General features: G+C 37.5%; 1 protein-coding gene across 1 annotated transcript in view; it reads left to right on the forward strand.

Annotated features, from left to right (window-relative positions):
• The window catches only part of LYRM4 (LYR motif containing 4), an 85,670-nt gene that overhangs the window by 7,588 nt on the left and 59,003 nt on the right, over positions 1–19,079 (forward strand). Inside the window, exon 2 of the mRNA XM_058019647.1 lies at positions 13,436–13,556. Within this exon, the coding sequence (XP_057875630.1) occupies positions 13,436–13,556 (121 nt within the window). The remainder of the gene's footprint in view (positions 1–13,435; positions 13,557–19,079) is intronic.

A 19,079-nucleotide genomic window follows, 5' to 3' on the forward strand; every position in this document is an offset into this window, starting at 1 on the left:
GTATATGGCCTTTTTCCCTTATCTTTTTTTTCTACGTGCTATTCTATTCTAGTCTATTCTATTCCTTTTTTACCTGCTCTCCATATAAAATTCTAACATTCTTCTCAGGATACAATGCAACTGAACATTTAATATGATAAAATAATTCAGTTGAGTCCAGTTGCTTTCTTCCTGAACAGAATTTCCTGCCTGAAATAAATCCTTAAAGCATTCTTCAGGAAAATTTGAAAGTCCTGTGCTGGGAATGGTATTCAGAGACTCAGGATTCAGTCCAGTAGTTACACGTTCTTCAGCATCACATTTGTTACAAAGTCTTGGAAAAAGCTGTTGCTTAGATACTTTTTTTAACTTTTAAATAAATAGCAATTGGTTAAATCTCATTATAGTTTCTAAAGAAGCTTATAAACAAAGTAATTAGTGTGTGTACGCATATATGAATCTATTGGTATCAAGAAGTCTAGAATTTACTTCTGCTCAATCCCAGCAATTCTCACAAAATCCTTGTTTAAAGCAAGCTGTGAATCCACTGTGGAGACTAGAGAGTATATGAGTACTAGAGAGTATATGAGTAGAAGATAGGTGTGTCAGTCTTATCAGAAAATAATGTCCTTCAACAGGTCCTGACAGTCCTTCTGAGTCTGGCATGTCCTTGTCTGGAACTGTTAAATACCTGTTTCTAAATCATTAGCTTGTTTAAAAGTAATATTGTCTTATTTTTACTGCCAGAGAAAGTGCGTGTCTGAAAAAAAAGTTTAAATATTTTCCTGAAACTGTAATTTATTCTAGTATATTGTTAGTAATCACTAGTCCTTTATGGTAGTGAAGCTTTTATAATTAAACTTCTGTGACTTTTGGTGCTTATGAAAATAATTCATTGTTTCCCAAAAGTTCAGTCTTTACAGAGTTGTCTCTATCTCTGTCTGGCACAGGGTGTGATTTCTGCTAACTAGGATTTGCTTGCAGGATACACATGGCATTGTTGCTTGGTAGTGTTTATTTACAGGCATTATATGCTTCCCCAACAAACATACAGATTATCACAGTACTCACTGGTAGTCACACAGAGATGCAAACATCCATTTATTGTTTGCCTAAGCAGGAGGGAGAAATGTGTGTGCAGATTTCCACAGAGCCCTTGATGTTGGAGAAAATTGGTTTATCTTGTGAGGGTTACACATTGTGTGAATGTTAAATTTCTGCAGACTATGTTAGAATAGCAATGAAAGAGCCAAATGTGGCCGGGGTGGGTGGTTGGGGGTGTGGTTCAGAGCCATCATTTATTTGCTTTGTTAGTCACAGTTGGAAACGGGAGCTAAAAGTGGAAGGGGCCCAGGTACAAGCCATCACATTTCATAGTTTCAGATTGAATTAATAGAACTAATAGAATTCTTTGTGAAACAATAATTCATTCATTCATCCATACATACAAATATATTCAGTGTTTTTATTTATTTAAATGACATCACACTGCCTCCTTCTCAGGAAAATGTTTTAAAGTCAGTACAGCCCAAATGAAATGCATAACACAGTCCTTGAAGCTTATAGCTTAAATTATACTGACAATGTGAAATTGAACTGTATTGTGTTGCCATGAAACTAACCTGCTACTAAGTTTCAGAAAACATCTTTGACTCATCTAAAATATCATATAATTTTTGTAGTACAATCAGTTAGCAAATAGGTTTTCAAATTAAGTGTCTTCATATGTAAACTAGTTTTGAAGGGAAGAACATTGATTGATTGATCTAAGTAGTTTATCACTGGCCAAAATAAATTAGATGTCTCACTCAGAATGGTTTTTTCCCTGATCTGAGTAATTTACAGTGTGAAAATAAATGTTCAAGTGTTTTGTTTACACAACAATAATAAGCAATGCATTTCATGTAGAAAGCTAAATAGGCTTCTTGATTTCCAGAGCTAGTGAGTGCATTTTTAAACTACATTTAATTTACTATTTTCAATTCATAATTTATACCCAAAATTGCTGCCCATTATTTGCAGATTTTGCACGGAAATGTGAATATTTATCAAACTGCTGGTAGCACTCTTACAGTCACTTCCCAAAGCAAAGGCAGCATGGCATGAGCATAGTCCTGTAAGTTACAGCAGTAGAGGGTTGGACATAAAAGTGTACTGTACAAGTAACTGCACAAAATTCCCTGTTCTGTGAACTAGTGGCCATGCTTACTAACCTGCAGGGACTTTGAGGCATGGTTCTGGGCTTTTATTTCCCAACAAGTTATTGAAACTCTTGAAGGAGAAATTCTCCATCAGTGCAAGTTATTGCTGCCATTAGATGGGAACGTCATGCTTCTGCAACTTGTGTTGGTAATTTGTCCCTAGATTGGGAACTTTTTCTGCTGCTCTGTGGAGTGGAAGGTCATGTCTCATGTGAAAGGGAAAGTAATCTGCCCTGGTCATAAAATGTTGCACTGAAAACCTTATGATAAATAGATCACTCCTAATACCTCCTTTCCTATCCTAATATCTCCTGCAGTGACCGTAGCCAGGACTTGTCTGAGTTACTGAGTTTTAAGCCAGATGTTAATTCCACATTTAGAGTAAATGTTATCTGAGAAGAAATTCTTGCAGCCAGCAGCCATGTGCTTATGGGAGGAAAAGGAGGTGGTGTTTACTCTGTTTTCTTTTTCCTTGCTTGCCAACAGAGGACAGAAAGTGCTACCATCACTCATGTGAGTGACTATTTCTCTGTAGCTTTTAATTAGCTATTGAGTATTATCTAGGGGTTTTCATAGCCCATTTTTGGCTTGAAATGCAGAATATTTTTTTATATTTGAATGTACCAATCTGAACCTAGTCTTATTAAATAGAATGTGTAGAGATACAGAAATATAATACAGTAATCTTTTTTCATTCATAGTGTAAGACTCCTAGAGAGAGTGCTAAGAGGTTGACTGGAGGACACTAAAAACTATTGACCTTAGCGTAGCCTCACCTGTAAATTTTGATGTCTATATGTAACATACTTGGGCTTGCCTAGATTAAAAGGTTTGTCAATGCTTCTGTTCTTTAAAAAGGAAAATTGACTGCTCTCTTTGTCTTCCTGAATACTTCTGATCGCCTTTATTGTTACAGTAGTTAAACTGCTTAAGTACACAAAAGATCTGTCAGCAGGTTTATTGAATGACTTCTGTTCACTGGACTAGAATACCTTGCATTTTAAATTTAAACTCAATTTTCTGTCTGATATTAAAGTATATCTTGTCAGATCTAAGTATTGCATCATATGTTGGGATGTACAGTTTGGACAGTAGGAGTGTATGCACCACAGTTTTAGAGGTGGAGTTCATACATAGCCCAAAGTAAACATTTTGGCTGGTAGCTGCTCTTGCTTCATGTTTGGCAGATCTATTCTATGTTTTTTTTTTTTTGGTTTTTTTTAGAGTAACTGTAGGAAAAATAGTAGGAAAAAGCGTGTAACCCTTTTTTTTCCTTTCTTTTATATAAAATAGCTTTGAACAACATTGTGTTACTTCACTTAGGTTTTAGTATTGCTTTGATTCCTGTTTTACTTCTGGACTTCAGAGAAATGCATACGATCTGTGAGTCCTGAGAAGCTGAATTTACTTTACCAGAGCTAGTGGACGTCTTGGGTATGTCTTATCTGATCACCATCGTGCCCCAAAGATAAAAAGCTGTGGACGTGTTTTTCCTAACTTCCCTGCCAAGGGTCTGGCTTTTTTAAGTTCTCCCTTGCGCTGGTAGCACCTGGGAGGTGAGAGCTGTGGAGTGTAGAAAGTCAGGGTGGGCAGTTCTGGCACATGCAGATGCCAGGTGCACAGGGGTGCTGCGTTATTTACGGGGATGAAGATCTGCTGTGCCTGCCTGAAAACCTCAAATCTGCCTCACTGCATGGTGCATCAGTCATTCAGCTTTACTCAGCATAATATTCTTTTTCCTTCAATCCTTGCCTCTGTTCACCATGGGTCCTGATGCTCTTTCTCATGGGAGAAGCTGCATCTGGTTTCCTGTGGGGGAATGAAGTGACACCCAGAGTTTGTTACCTTTGCATTTCTGCGTTACTGTTCAACTCAGGATGGGGATTTTAGCCTCTTTTTCTTTAGTCCTGATGTAATCATCTTTAAAGTCTGTGAAGACTTCCATATCCTATAACTAATTAAATAGAAAGAATACAGAAGGTAATATCTAGTTCACATGACTTTCTCTACCTTAGGTAGTGTTCATAGTGTCAAAAATAACCCACATTTCTTTTTTTCTGAGCCTTTGGTAATAATCAGAGTAGTCTGGATCTGAGCTTCCTCAAACATTACATGCATTGTCGAAAGGCATATATTTACACTACAAATGTCTGAAAACAATATTCAGCACTCTGTTGTCTGCACAAAGTAGGATGCTGGTTTTATTACAAATTCCAAATTTACTATTTTAGGCTCTAGATTTGACTAATAGGCTTTGCATATATTAGAATTTTATGTGCTGCTAATTTCAGATATCCATCATTGTTGTCAAAACTGGTGTAAATTTGCTAAACTAAACATGCAGTGCTTTCCTATAAATGAGGGAAGGTCACTGAGCCAAATGGTGGTAGCAAGTCCAGTGGGGGATATTTGTCATTACTGACTGAGTCATAAGAAACAAAGATTTTTTGATAAGCTGGTAGAAATGGATGAGAGAATAAATTTTGGATAGTAATTTAAATATTTTTAAATCCTGTAACTTTTAGTATGTTGTACATAAATAGAGCAGGTGGTATGTTACTTCCTTCATGTGAGTTGTTTAATAAATTGTATTTGTGGTTTATTGTTGCCTTAGTTGTGAGATAACTGGACCCTATCTAATTTCAATGCAATTACTTCCACTTGGACCTATGATGTTTACATTCTTCTGTCTCAGAAATCTCAGGTTTACTTGGGCAAAAATCAAGGGGCAAAATTAACTGTCTTTATTGCTAGAATCCTAGGATCACTTTTGCAAAGTAAAACTTTGTTAGGAGTCTGTTCAGTATACTGAAAATTACTGGTCTGTAGAAATGGCCAAAACACCTTTACCTCAGATGACCTTCAGAGAACTGTTTCTCTAAGTCATTGTAAGTCAAAATATCTCATTTATTTTAAACTTGTATACTGTTAATATATTTCTGATACTTGATCCCTTTTCTCTTCTAAGGAACTGGCATAATTTCCATATTAAAATAATGTGTCCTGTAACTAGATACTTACTATACTTTCAGAAATAATGCTGTGCTTCAGAAATGTCCTATCAAAATCTTACCATCAACCATACTGCAATCCAAGTAGTTAGAATATCCCAAGACTTTATGTCCTGCTGCTTAATTAAAATACCCTTAGCAACTATTGCTTCATCAAAGGCAAATCATTTTCCACTGTCAGGTGTGAAATACTTGCATCCACAAAGGCTGATTAGCACCCAGTGCTTCCCTAAATGAAATTACCAAGAGGTGCAATATGTTTAGCCTTCTTCAGGGTACCAAGGGATCACAGAATCTGGAGAATTGACATGGGGCCACAGAAATCATTGAGTCTATCTTCTGACTCTGCACAGGACCATCCCCAAGACTCACAGCATGTGCTGAAGAGCACTGTCCAAACACTTCTTGAGCTCTTTCAGGCTTGGTTCTGTGACCACTGCCCTGGGGAGCCTGTTCCAGTGTCCAAACACCCTCTAGGGGAAAAACATTTTTCTAATATCCAACCAAATCTCCCCTGATAACTCCAGGCTGTTCCCTTGAGTCGTCACTGGTCACCACAGAGAAGAGATCAGTGCCTGCCCCTCCTCTTCCCCTTACAAGGAAGCTGTGACTGCAATGAGCTCAGTCTCCTCTTTTCCAGGCTGAACAGACCAAGTGACCTCAGGCACTCCTCATACAGCTTCCCCTCAAGGCCCTTCACCATCTTTGTTGGCCTCCTTTGGATGTTCTCTAATAGCTTAATATCTTTCTTGTGGTGACTAAAACTGCACACAATATTCAAGGTGAGGCCATACTAGTGCAGGGAGAACCTCTAGCCATGCTGCAAAGAGAAATGTTGGTCACAGCACTGTACTAAAAGTAATCTTTCCAGAAAAATATTGTAGTGGCTATACACAGCAGGCCAGGCCTTTTTTTATGAACTGTTCAGAAACAGCAGCACAGCAAATGGAGTGGTATATATCTGTCTCAAAAGGAAGAAGAGAAAAACCAGCCTTGTCAGGTTTTGAACTTGTCATTTCAAGGCATTCCCTGCCTGGTAATTGGACTGCTGAGCTACCCCGGTGTCCTTGTTGTAGAGTAGCTGGCAAGGCTTGGCAGTGAAAGCTCAGCAGAGAGCTATTACTCATTTCAGGCCGTCAGGACACTTTTCATCTGCAGCAAATTCAGGTTATAGTTCCTGCAGCACACCCTTGCCTGGTGCCTCGTTAACTGAACAACTTGTGCAGTTGGGTCCTTCCCTGATAACCCTCTTTTTTAGCCTCTTCTGCGATATAACATTGAAATGGGAGCTCCAATTAAGATTAAAGAATGCTTTCATTTGGACATCTTTACTTTTTTCTTTTAACCCTGACCTCCTGAAAAGCACTCCCTTCTGCAGAGATTCCTTACACTTAGAATTAAGCCAATAACTGTTTGTATTTTAGAAATACAGCTGCAAAAATGTGTGTTTCAGTGAATTGCAAAAATAATCATCGTTAACTACGAATAGCACCAATAGTGTTCTGGGGAGAAGAAAGTCTTTGTGAACAGAGCTGTGTGCCCTGGCAGCAAGAAAGACCAAGAGCATCCTGAGATGTATCAAGAGTTGCTCAGCCAGCAGATTGATGGGAGGGAGATCACATCTGGACTTCTGCATCCAGTCTTGCCCTCCTCAGCCCCCCAGCAGGAAAGGCACAGACAATCTGTAGGCAGCTCAGCAGGAGCTACCAAGGGGCTGAAGCACTTGTCCTGTGAGCAAAGGCTGAGGGGGCTGGTCTGGTTCCACCTGGAGAAGAAACAGCATTGAGGGACTCTGAGAGCAGCCAGTACCTCGAGGTATCCAGAGGGGCCTGGTAGGAGAAAAACTGATATGTTTGTAAAGTATAGGAAGAGAGGCTCTTCAGACTGGCTTTAAGGAAAGCTTTTCCCCCACAAGGGCAGTCAAGCAATTGAGCTTCTTTTCCAGGCAAGGTGGTCTGGTCAACATCCTGTTTTTCAAGACTTGACTGGACAAAGCTGTGAATAATCCGATCTGATGCCATCACTGACCCTGCTTTCAGCAGAAGGTGGGACTAGAGACCTCCTAGACACATTTCCAATGTGAATGATCCTGTGATCCTGTTGATCAGGTGGTCATCCGTGCTCTCTGCTTTGAAATGGGTACAGACACAAACTGATGAGAAGATACAGTCAGAAAAAAGAAGTTCTCCTTTTCTAAAAACATCCACAAATCTTTCTAAAAATCTAAGGAAGCTTTTTTGGGTTTAGGTTGAAAAAGGAAAATGAAAGGAAACTCTTGGAAAAGGTTGAAGTTTTTATTAGACATTTTGATATCTGAGATGCAAAATTGCTTTAGGAATAAGCTACAAATCCTTGTGTCTGATCATACAGCATGTATTAGGTGCACTGGGTTATAGTCACCCTCTCTCAAATGTATTTTCTAATGTTCATCAGGCTTTATTCCTATTTTATGTTCTTTTGGGTTAATCCTCTCTCATAAACTATCTCTAGTGCTGTTCTGTTCTGGACATACTTCTTAGCAATGGCATTGGAATTCATGTTTTGTATGTTAGCCGAGAAACCAAGTGGTGGCTGGTAGGTTTCTTTCTGTAGGCTTTTTTGTGAAGATTGTCTAGTGACTGTGCATTGTTAGAAAATTCAAGAAAATAATACTGAGTTTACCAGCAGTCTAATCTTTATTTTTCTTTACTTTTCTTTCCTCCTTTCCCAGCATCCAGACACCACCCTGACACCCCCACAGAAATCCTGGTTGCAAGAACAGGCTTTGCTTTGAATTTTAGAAAACGGGAAGATGTAGTAGTTGTTGTTGTGCTGTAACTTGAAGTGGCAGTCTGAAAGTGTGTCTAGTGATGGAGTTTGAGGGACAACTTGTTGATAAAATGTGTTCACGTCCCTCTGTTGGTCTTGGGTTTAATTAGACCAGTCATAACCACTTCCCTGTGAGTTACTTACCTCTCAGTCTCAAACACACACCTGTTGTCAAATGTTTATTTTTAGTGTTAGATGGTAATTACATGCAGGTTTTGCTTCACCTTAATTGGTGTCTTTTAAGACATTTATAGAGGAAAAATATTGTAAATACGTAAGTACACACATATATGGAAATTACATGTTTGCACATATATGCATCTAAATAAGCATTCCCTCAGAAGTAATTCTGTACATGAAGACATCTTCACTAATGCTAGTAAAACTTGACTGTGAGCTAAAATTATTTTCTACAGATGATTAAAAACTTTGCCTTTTTAAATGATATGTAATGCTGAAAATTTAGTTGGGCAGATCTCATCTAGTGCATGTTTTGCTAGTAATAACGGGAAATTCTGAAAATTCATCCTGTTGCTACTGTAAGTTAATAGATGTTAGTTGGAAGGCAGCAGTGGTAAGAAAATATAGTTTGGTTAAAGCAAACAGACATTTTATGAAAAGGGTTCCTGACGTGATGTAATGCTACTCTATTGTAAATGAGCATCTCACTTTTGCACATTGTGTCTTTAAATAAAAGCATCATATTCTTCATTCCAGAGCTGTTAACCCCAGCGGGCTTCCTAGAGTTTGGATACTTTTCGCTTGCCTTAATTTATTGAATATAACTGAAGCTAATAAGGAAAAATGCATTTTACTCTAGACCTTTTTCAAAAGCCTTGAATGTGAATATTCTAACCTGGTGGCCCCTTCCATTGTGATCTGTTTTGCTTGCACAGATTGTGTACCACAACTGTATGTCCTCTTCTGTCTTCATGTGTGTGCTCAATGGCCAACAATAATAATGCAATAGCCATTGTGTTCCGCAGTGTGGTGCCTGTGACTATAATGTGACCTATTAATATGTTGCACTTGTTGACAGGCACAAAGCCAAGATGTCAACATGTTTGTAAAGATGTCTTGGAAAGGTGACTTACACTTTTAGCATGTTGTGATACTGGTGAATGCAAAGTGGTGCTGAGAAAAACATTGCTTGCCCAGATTTATTTTGAAAGCTCGTAGCTGTGTACTTAAGCAAGTATGTTTGTGTGACATTTCAGCTTCTTTTCATTTAGCGGAGCACAAAGATTTTTTGGTTTTTTGGTCAGGTGTGAGATAAGTAAACATTTTGAAATAAAATATATAAGTCCCCAAGCAGTTATTATTTTCTGAAGTACCTGGATTGTGATTTCATTTTTCATTAATAGTCGTTGTTTCAGATTTACTTCTTGTAGACTTCATTTTCATGAGGACACATTAGGCTTTTGATTGTACTTCAGGGAAGAAAAGAGAGGAACTCTTTAAAGGTAGAGTATTGGGCCAAAGACTGCTTTCTCTTTAGGTTTTAGTATTATTTGGCAGCACTGTAGTCTCATAACATTAGCAGGCAGTGCCCAGTGCTTCAGAGTCTGTAGTAATGTTTTGCCCTGGCCTTGTTCTCATATTGATGTCCAACAAGCCCTTCTTTCTGCTGATGTGCATCTGTCGCCTTGTGTCGCCATCCACCTGCAGTGGCTTTGGTCTGCAGCCATCACACCGAGTCTACTGCCCATCGAGGACATCATTTTGGTTTAATTGGGAATTAATTGTGTGACAGATGCATGTAAGTAGGGATCACAAGAGGTGTTTTGAGTGTGCATATGTATGAGAGCTGAGTGAATATATTCAACTGTACACTCTTGCTTGGGTCCTGTTGTCACAAGTCACTGGAGGAGTCTTTGCAGGAGATAAAGTGAAAGATGTTCTCTGTTCAAATTTCAGTGCACTTGGGTGATAAAAGCAAAATACCTTGTTGTGTCTTTCAGCCATTTTTTAATATCTGTTTTCAAAAAATGGGTGAGAAAAATAATGAATGGTGAAATGTAGTTTAAGACTTAATTTAAATATGTTACTTAATGAATATCACTGCATTAGGAACTAGGCTTTTCCCACAGTTCTGTGGGAGCTCTTTAAGTGTACTGTATCTAAAACTGCTTTCCTATTCTGTTTCTCTGGAGAGTTAACTTGGTACCTTCTCACTGAAAGGTCCTCTTTGTTTGTGTGACTTGCTTGGCCTTTCTAGTGGGATCAATTGCAAACTCTGTCCATCAAAATCAGTACTGCTGTATTCCCCCCTCCTCAGTGATGTTGCTCCAGTTCCATGGATATCTGATGAAGTTACTAATCTGCAAAAAAAGCCCAAAACAACTAAAAATGAAGTTAACCCTTGTGGTAGATGGCCGCCTATTTCCCAGGTTGGACTGGCTCAGCTGAGGCCAAATATCAGACTGACTATGCTGGTCTAAAGCACAGGGGAGGGTTTGTGTCTGCCGGGGCAGTGAAATTGCAATATCTCTTCTCCACTTCGGCTTAAACTTGTTGCAGTTTCTTTGTGTCCCTCTGGGCAACTAATCATCCATAAGGTACAGCCATCACTTCACTTGCCAGTATCCTTTTCAGCTCTCACACTGTCTGCAGATAGTGCTACTTTTAGCACAATGTAAAGTTTTATGAAGACAACCATGCATTCTCAGCCATTGGCATTTCTAGGTGTGCCTTCAAATGTCACAGGCTTGGGTTTGGTGTGTTACATTCATTGAGCTGAAAATGCACTCCATTAGAACAGCTGATCAGCAGACCAGTCTTCATCAGCCAGAATATCTCTGGAGCAGTGCTCTGTAAAAAAACCTCAACAGATGCAAGTCTGAATGAGCAGGTTTTGCTCAAACATTGTTGCTTACACACACTACTGTGCTTTCAGAAGGGCTTAGATTTTCATAAACTTGAAGCAATATTGCATTTCTTATGGTAGTTCTAGCTTTTAATGCATTCTCAGTTCAGAAACTGTTGTAATGCAGAGAGTGTCGAGGTGCTGAATTAACACTGCTCACAACTGTTGTTGTAAGAAAAAGCTGTTGTTTAAAAGAAAAAAAAACACACACATACAAAAAAAAAAGCCTTCCTGTATGTTTATATCTTGGCTTAACACTTTTTACATAATTTTAGAGAATTTGAATGTTGGTAAAATATTTCCCTGACACTTCTCAATGGGGAAGAAAGGATATTTTAACAGTCATTATAGTATTGGGTTGGAGCTTTGAATTGAGCTCATCCTTCTTTTAAGTGATACATTAAATCTCAGTGTAACTTTGATAAAGAGTAGTGCCAGGCTATAGAGCTAGTCTTTGAAGTGTGTTTAGAGATATGGATTTAGCAGTAGAATTAAGATTGTGTTAAAACCTATGTAAAGTAACTTCCTTTGGGTGTTAAAACTCATAGAGATTAAAAAATTAGAAGGTAAAAAAAGAGAAGGCAAAAACAGTGCAACTTTGTGATTATAGATAAAAATTGGTCTGTTTTCTATGTACCTTTCTTTCTCAACAATTGTTGGGTATAATTAGAGGAAGAGAGAGAAAATGGAACAATTAACACACCATATGTACAAAACAAAACAAAACAAAACAAAAAACCACCTCCAGTCTGTGGGTGTTAATACTTGAACAACATTTGGTTTTGTCCCATCTATCTTTTTTATGTAGGTAGCATTTACTCATTTATATTGCATTTTGAAAGACTTGTACCCACTAATAGATACATGCTGTTGTTGTTGTTTTTTCTTTTAAGCTAAATATATATGTATTTGTTGTTGTATCTCCTGGAAACCTGTCCTCTCTTTCAGAAAATATTACATGTTTTGCACAGTTTAACCCTACATATGTATATGGGGTGATTTGAAATCTCTCCATTATCAAGCAACAGAATTATACTATATATTAATGATTGGGGGTTGTTTCTTTTCTAGAAGAAATAATCAGCTTCCCCTTCATGTCTTGCTAGGACAACAGCTGCAGATGAGATTGAGCTTCCATATTTAATACATTCTATTAACTTCACACATCCAAACACACACTGGCTCACTCCCTGACGCACCCCAGTGTCACATTAGAGGTGAGCAGGCCCTAATTAAAAGCAGGCACCATCTGCCGGAGTGCGATGGCAGAGTGGCACTCACAGCCGTCCTGAGTCCTGTGATTGAAATGTTTTATTTATGAGCTCAAAGACAAAACACGCTGCTTGGCTGCTGAAAGCTGCATTAGGAGCTGGATAGCACCATCTAATGGAATGGAGTGCCACTGGCTATTCATCTTTCCTCTTCTTCCTCTCTCCTCGGTCTACTCCCCCAGTAATTTTATTTTTCAGTCTTGTCCTTGGATTTGCTGTGATAGTGTTTCAGACAATTTTGTCTCTTGTGTTCCGCTTTTATACAAGAAGGAAAGGATTGTTGAAATATTAAACTAATTGTGGGGGAATTTTGCAGCCTTTTGTTTCCTTCCAGTGCCACGCATAGGGTTTTGCTTTCTGTAGCAGAAGTGATACTGATGTGATGTGGTGGTACAGAAGAATATGAGGAAGATAGATGAGCAAGATCAGTTTACTGCATTTTTCCAGTTCCTCCCAAAGACCCATGTAATGGAAGTATCCACTGCTCCATCTGAAAACTCTATTTTCATATGGAAATTGACCCTAATTGGGGGGGAGGGAAGGCAGGATGACAGTACACCTCAGACTGTGTGGAAGTTCTTTACTGTGTTGAAAAGAAAGGGCAGGATTTGGGGAAAGCTGCAGCTTTGGACCTTCCTCTCTGCAAGCAGAGATCATAACCTCTTCCAGCTTGCAGAAATCATATTCTGTTATTGCTTCTTAGTGGGGAAATGGATGAGGAGGTGTTGGACTGAGGGGTGAAATACACTTTGTCAGAGAAGAAAAGGGTAACAGGGAAGGAGTCCTTTTTGTGTTAATTGGTCCACCAATCTACTTTTGTGACTACTAGATTACAACACTGCATCTAGTAGAAATGTATATTGTGAAAATGACCTTTTGGATATGCAGGTTAAGAATTGTCACGCTGATTCAAAATAATCTGGGGAATGATTTTCTGGTCCTTACCCTTTTTGTAATGTTCTTGAGTTTTGCAGTATTCCATGCTGGGTATCCAGCAGTGTTGCTTCAGCACAAACAAGCAGTTAGGACTGGACTGAAACTTGAAATATGACATTTTTCTACAGTAACATCTAATAGAACCTCTTTTTTTAAAATTACAGGATCTGGTCGCTACTTCAACTCGGGCAAAACAAAACCCTAAATAAAATGATATGTGTCTAAAATTGAGCTAAATAAATAAATATTTATATATGGGAGGTGTGCATTTTATTTTTTGTATCAGCATGTTTTAAAGAATGTTGAAATTATATAAATCATGGCACATCTATGATTACTTGTCCTCTTATTGTTTGTGTTTAGAACATATGCCATCAGAAGGATAAAAGATGCCTTTAGAGAAAACAAGAACATAACAGACTCTGAAAAAATAGAAGAACTACTGAACAAAGCCAAAGCAAACCTACAGGTTATTCAACGGCAGGTATGTTAATTTCTCTAATTTTTTATGGGAGTTGTTCACTACTCATTCAACTGTCTTATGCCACTAGAGATGGAAAAAAATATTTCCTTGCTAAAGACATCTCTTGATAAACATCAGTTTTTGTCTGAATTTGTCTTTCATCATAGGTTCAGAGGGGTGACTTTGACTGACTCAAAATAGTCTCATTTTCTTCTGTGTTTGTTTTTTCCCATCTCTAGATACAGTGTTAGAATAGTAACAGAACAAGAAAATCCTGAAGTGAATTAAGTAAATGCTGGCTAAATGTGTCCAAACAGGGTGATAAGTTCTTCTTTAGAAAATTTGAGTCCCTGGCAATATTTTTCTTCAACCTTGTCTGAGTAGCATTTATAGCATCTCTGTTCCTTCCATTAGGTACCATGTTGCTAAGAAATGAAGTAGACTGGGTTGAAACTTCAGATACTTCGAAAATTTCTCGATCATACTCACTGTCTATCTAAAGTGACTACTAAAAATTGGAAGAAGCAAGTTTCTATGCTTGAACTCTCTGTGAGAACTTACAGTGCTTAAGCTGCTCCTCCTTGCAAAATCTGTGCTTGCTGACACCCGTCAGAGCTCAGTTAGTACTTTTATTAAACACTGAATGAACATGTGCACCTGCTCCTGCATGATTTGCTTTAATACGGCTCTTTAAACAACCAGCAGGTCACTTAGCTGGGTTCTTATTTTAGTAGGGAGCTGGGCCCTTGGATTTGACAGTTAAGTATGGATGCTTAGGTGCAAGGTATTGGTTTTTTATTTTCACCTCCCAGGGTGTTGTTTTGTGCTACCATCTTTTTTTAACTCAAACACTGCTAATTTTTTATTTAAGTGTTTCTCAAAGAAGTAATTTGGATTGGAGTGTTCCAATGCAGTTACATTTGAATGCTGGGGTGTTTTTTCTCAGATCTGTAGGTGATAATTGGCATTTTCAGCTCTTCTAATTCTTGCTTAAGATAAAGTCTTGCTAAATAAAAACTTTCCAAATTTTTTTTCCCAGCAAAACATGCTTCTACTGATCTGAGTCCTAATAGGTCTGGGACAGGTTTTAAAGTAGAACTCTTTCCTCTCTAAGTCCTGTGTAAATTCAGATTACCTTGTTTCTGTAGATCCTAAAAAAAAGATATTATTTCTCTAAAACAGACTTCACAGCCTGGACTTTTGTCTAGGGTAGGAGTCTTGCCTTGCACCTTTTTTGAAGTTTTCTTTTAGCGTAAAGATTTTCCCTCAGCATCAGTCAGCATGTTTCTGTTTTGCATTTATTACTGTATCACTGGGACATACCAGAATAATTCAGAATGACCTCAGTTATTGCTAAGCCTGGAGGGTTTTGTGTGTTTGTTTCAAATATCAGCTATTTAAGGGCCTTTTCCAACATTAAAAGCCAAATTGCTGAAATTGGTTTTAAATTGGATCACTGTCATTCCATGTAAGAACTTCAGGGAAAATATACTTGCAAAGCAAGGAGTATTAAAGACACTGACACAACTTTCCATTTTTAACACTGCTAAGACAGTGAAACTTATGTTGAAATATCTCTTTAATGTTGTACTTCTAGACATTTTCCAGAGAAAGTACAATCATGCTACATTCACTTTTGGAAGGATTTATCTTACATGTTTTCAAGAGTAATGGATAATAAATGTTATTATACAGTAACATAATAGGCAATGGAATTTTTTAACAAAAAATAATCAGATAGAAGAAGATTATTTTACCAAGATAATTTTTGGCATGCATCCCTGCAAGAGTTGATTGTTTGAGTATTAAAGATTGGTTTTTTTCCTAAAAAATTGCAAGCTGTTGTACTTTGCAGAACTTTTGTTATGTTTCAGTGTCATCTCACTCCCATCTGTAAAGCAAGAGGTAAATGTAAAAATAGCAACACTGTCTTAAAAGTTTTTCATCAGGACTATTAAAAATCTGAGCATCTAAGTTCATATTAATATTTATTTAGTGTCAAATTTCGTCATGCTCTGTCGAAAAAGTTCATTCTTCCTCTTTGTTTCATTGAAGACCTAAGTAATGAAGTCATCTGACGTTATTAAGATTTTATATTTAAAACTAACCAAGCATAATATAAAGTGCTTTTATTTTTAAATGCAGAAGCACTGAAGCAAACATGAGATCTAGCATACAATTTTTTGCTAAGTTTTGGGTTTGTTATGATGTGGTTCATCTTGGTATTGCTGATTTTTTTCTAGTGTGTCAGTAGAATTAAATAATATCCCTCTTTGCTGACAATTTGTTGTTACTCTAAAATCAAATTTATATTCACTTTGCATTCTAATTTATGGTTTAGTCATCAAAGTGACCATTGAAGTGTAAGGTTCATAAATAACTATTTAAATCAGCCTAGTGGGAAATGTGAAGTAGTGACAGATCACTGTCATTTTGTACATGTCAGTCACTGTACAGTTTGCTAGAGTGTTTTAAAAGTAGCTTTGTAATGCTGAAAAGCATGGAGGAACATTAATCTCCAGCTTAGTCCTCTCTGCTTATTATCAGGTTTGATTTTTTAATAGCCTGGCTAACGGAAGGAACAACTCATTTTCAACTCTGTTTGCAAAGATTTTTGTGGGTGTGTGTTTACTGTGTAAACAACAAAATTTCGTTGTTTACACAGTAGTTATTTTGTCCTTCCTGTATAGAAGGGTGTTGTGAGAAATGCATTGTCACAAATAAGTGTGAAATAGAAAGTTTTAAGAAGTTTTGAGGTGAAGTCTGGAAGGTGTTTGAGGATTGTCATAACAGCCATTTCCCAGCTATGCTAATATGATTTCATTTGTGAGTTTCTATTACTATTAGTAATGTTAGTATGTTGGTGGTAGGGGAATTTCCACTGAAATGTACTGCTGCTGCTGCTGAAATTTAAGATTTATGAAAGCCACTTTGAAGATTGGCTAATATTAAGCGTTTTGAAGTTTTCTTTATGCCATTCTGTCTCTCGGGTTTTGAACTGAAAACCTACCGGTGGAGTTCAAAAGCAATAGTAGATGTGTGTGCTCTGATTAAAGCCTTGTTTTCCTTACAGGATATCTCATTCTTCTGGAGTGCTTTCTCTTCGGTTTTATATTGTGGCTGGAAACTGCCAGTCATCTTGTCCAGCTAAGAAAGATTATTCTGTTTTTCTTGGCAGCTCTGAGCCTTTGTTATCAATTTTACTGGTTTTAACATCACACAGCTGCAGTACTCTTCAATAAAAGGGTTTTAATGTTTAACAGCTTTTGTTTGTCTCTTTAAATAATCCAAACTGATGAGATGCAGGTTTGCACAAACCTTGGTCAGGAGACAAGAGATGCACCTTGAGTGTTGAGACAGTCAGGACTTGGGAATCTGCCTCTTTTACAGCTGGCTGGTCATCTGTGGTTTTTAAGGGAACAGATAAACTTTTCTTTTGGGTCTGAGCTGTTTTTCCTTAGGCTTGACCTCTTACGATTCCCTTCATGAAGGAATGTGGTGTTGATACAGGAAACCTCAGCTAGAAAGGTTCCACTGATAATGATAAATGATGAGTACTTGCAGCATTTTTCATGTTTGCAGCATGTTGTAAAGTGCATTCTAATCCTTGAAATATGCATTGCTTGTAGTAACTTCAGCTCCATTTCTCTTAATGAAATACTACATGACTGTGCTTTGATGAAAGCCCACATCATACTTAGTGTAAGATTTTGGTCTCATATTCTTATGTTTTTCCATAGTCAAATTTCTTAGGACGGTCTTGTGCTGAAACTTGTGCAAAATATGAACAAATCTTCTGGATCTTTTATTTTTCAGCAAGCCAAATTGCCAGTGCAGCTGTATATAGCCTATATGTGCCTTCTTGAGGTGTTTATTAGCAGTATCTTATCTTGGCAATATTTTGAATTTGAGTAACACTTGAATGGGAGTGGAAATTAAACTGAATCGGTGTACTAATACAGCACTCATATTATTATGAATTAATGACCATAAATCCATAAGGAAACTTTCTGCTAATCAAAATAACATAAATATTAAAGCATATTTAATAAATATTAGCAAGACAAGCAACTTCAATTATAGTTGCTATAAAAAGTGAAAGGTAGAAGTACTACCCTAGTTTAGTGCACCTGGTTTGAATTGACTGCTCGGCCTTTGAGCAGCAAATATTCCTATATTAGTAATTGTCAAGGTGTATTACTTCTGGACTGAAAGCATTTTGTAGAGTATTTGGAGGACTGGTACCAATGTACACAGTTGTGAGTTTGTGACATTGGAATTGACTGTGTGAAGGAACTTCCCAAACTTTAAGAAATGTTCTGGGTATCCGAACAAGTTGTGTTTATACTGCAGAGCACTGTAGGCTGGATGCCCTTTGCAGGAGAAGATTCATTTTGAAAACTCTTGTTAGTATTAGATTTGAGCTGCAGGTTGTATTTATGTCTAAATTTTATGAAAATGTAAGAAAGTTGCAAAATGCTGTGTAACGTGTTTCATTGCATTGGCAGCAGTTCTGAGGCCAAGAGGAAAGAATAGCTGGAAAAGCCCTTTGAACACAAGGGGCAGCACCATGCTACTGTTCAGGAATGGGTATAGTATTGGCAAGTCATGTCTTTCTGCTGGCAGACAGTTCTGTTGGAGTTCTAATATAGTTCATTCTTATCAACTTTGTCATTGCAAGGAAGTTTGAAAATCACAGATTATTTTGCTGATTTTCTTGAGAAGCTCTTTGAATTTTATCTCTTTTTTTTTTCCAGCTTCACAGTGGCAAACACCTATTTCTCTACAAAAATACAGATTTTTCTACCATAAAATTTTAGCCTTACAGTTCTTAGATAAGGAGATTGCCCTTGGAAGTTTGCTGGGGCTTTCACTTGTGCCATGTATTTTTATTTATTACAGTTGGACATCATTTTCCAGTCAGGATAGAGCTGACATGACACACAGAGATTTTTTCTTACCTCTCTGGCCATTTAGTTATGCTTAAAGCAAGTGTAGACACAGTAAAGTTTTCAAATGTTTCACTCACAGTAGAAGAGTGAGAGTGAGTGGCACAATCAAACAATGAACAAATATCCTGGTAAAACAGTTTTTTCAAGTCACTGCACGATACCTATGAACTACCTATACACTTCTAAATCCTTGGATTGGCAACTTGAACATAGAAAATGTTTGGCATGAGCCTCTTGCATTTCTCTTGCTCCTAGCCTGTTGCAGTACTGGCAATAAGTTTTTAATTGTTTTACCACATCACGAGTTCTCACTTGTTTGCTTCCTTGCCTGGAATTACCAAAATTATGCTGGAAGCTTGTGGCAAAGCCACAAACTGAATTCAAATCAGCTGACTCCGGGTTGAGAAGCCACTGGGGGCATTTTCCTGTGTTTGTTGGTAGTTTTCATTTTAATTTTTTTAAAATTTCAAAGCTCTTTGGGGTGATATTTTTAGATATTATCCTTGAGGTAGCTTAAATCCTTTTGTTATGTTCATGTTGCCTTTACTTCACAAGTGGTTTGAAAACTTCAAGTGCCTAATAAGAGTAACCT

Source organism: Melospiza georgiana, chromosome 1 (assembly GCF_028018845.1).
Source record: "Melospiza georgiana isolate bMelGeo1 chromosome 1, bMelGeo1.pri, whole genome shotgun sequence".
NCBI lineage: Eukaryota > Metazoa > Chordata > Aves > Passeriformes > Passerellidae > Melospiza > Melospiza georgiana.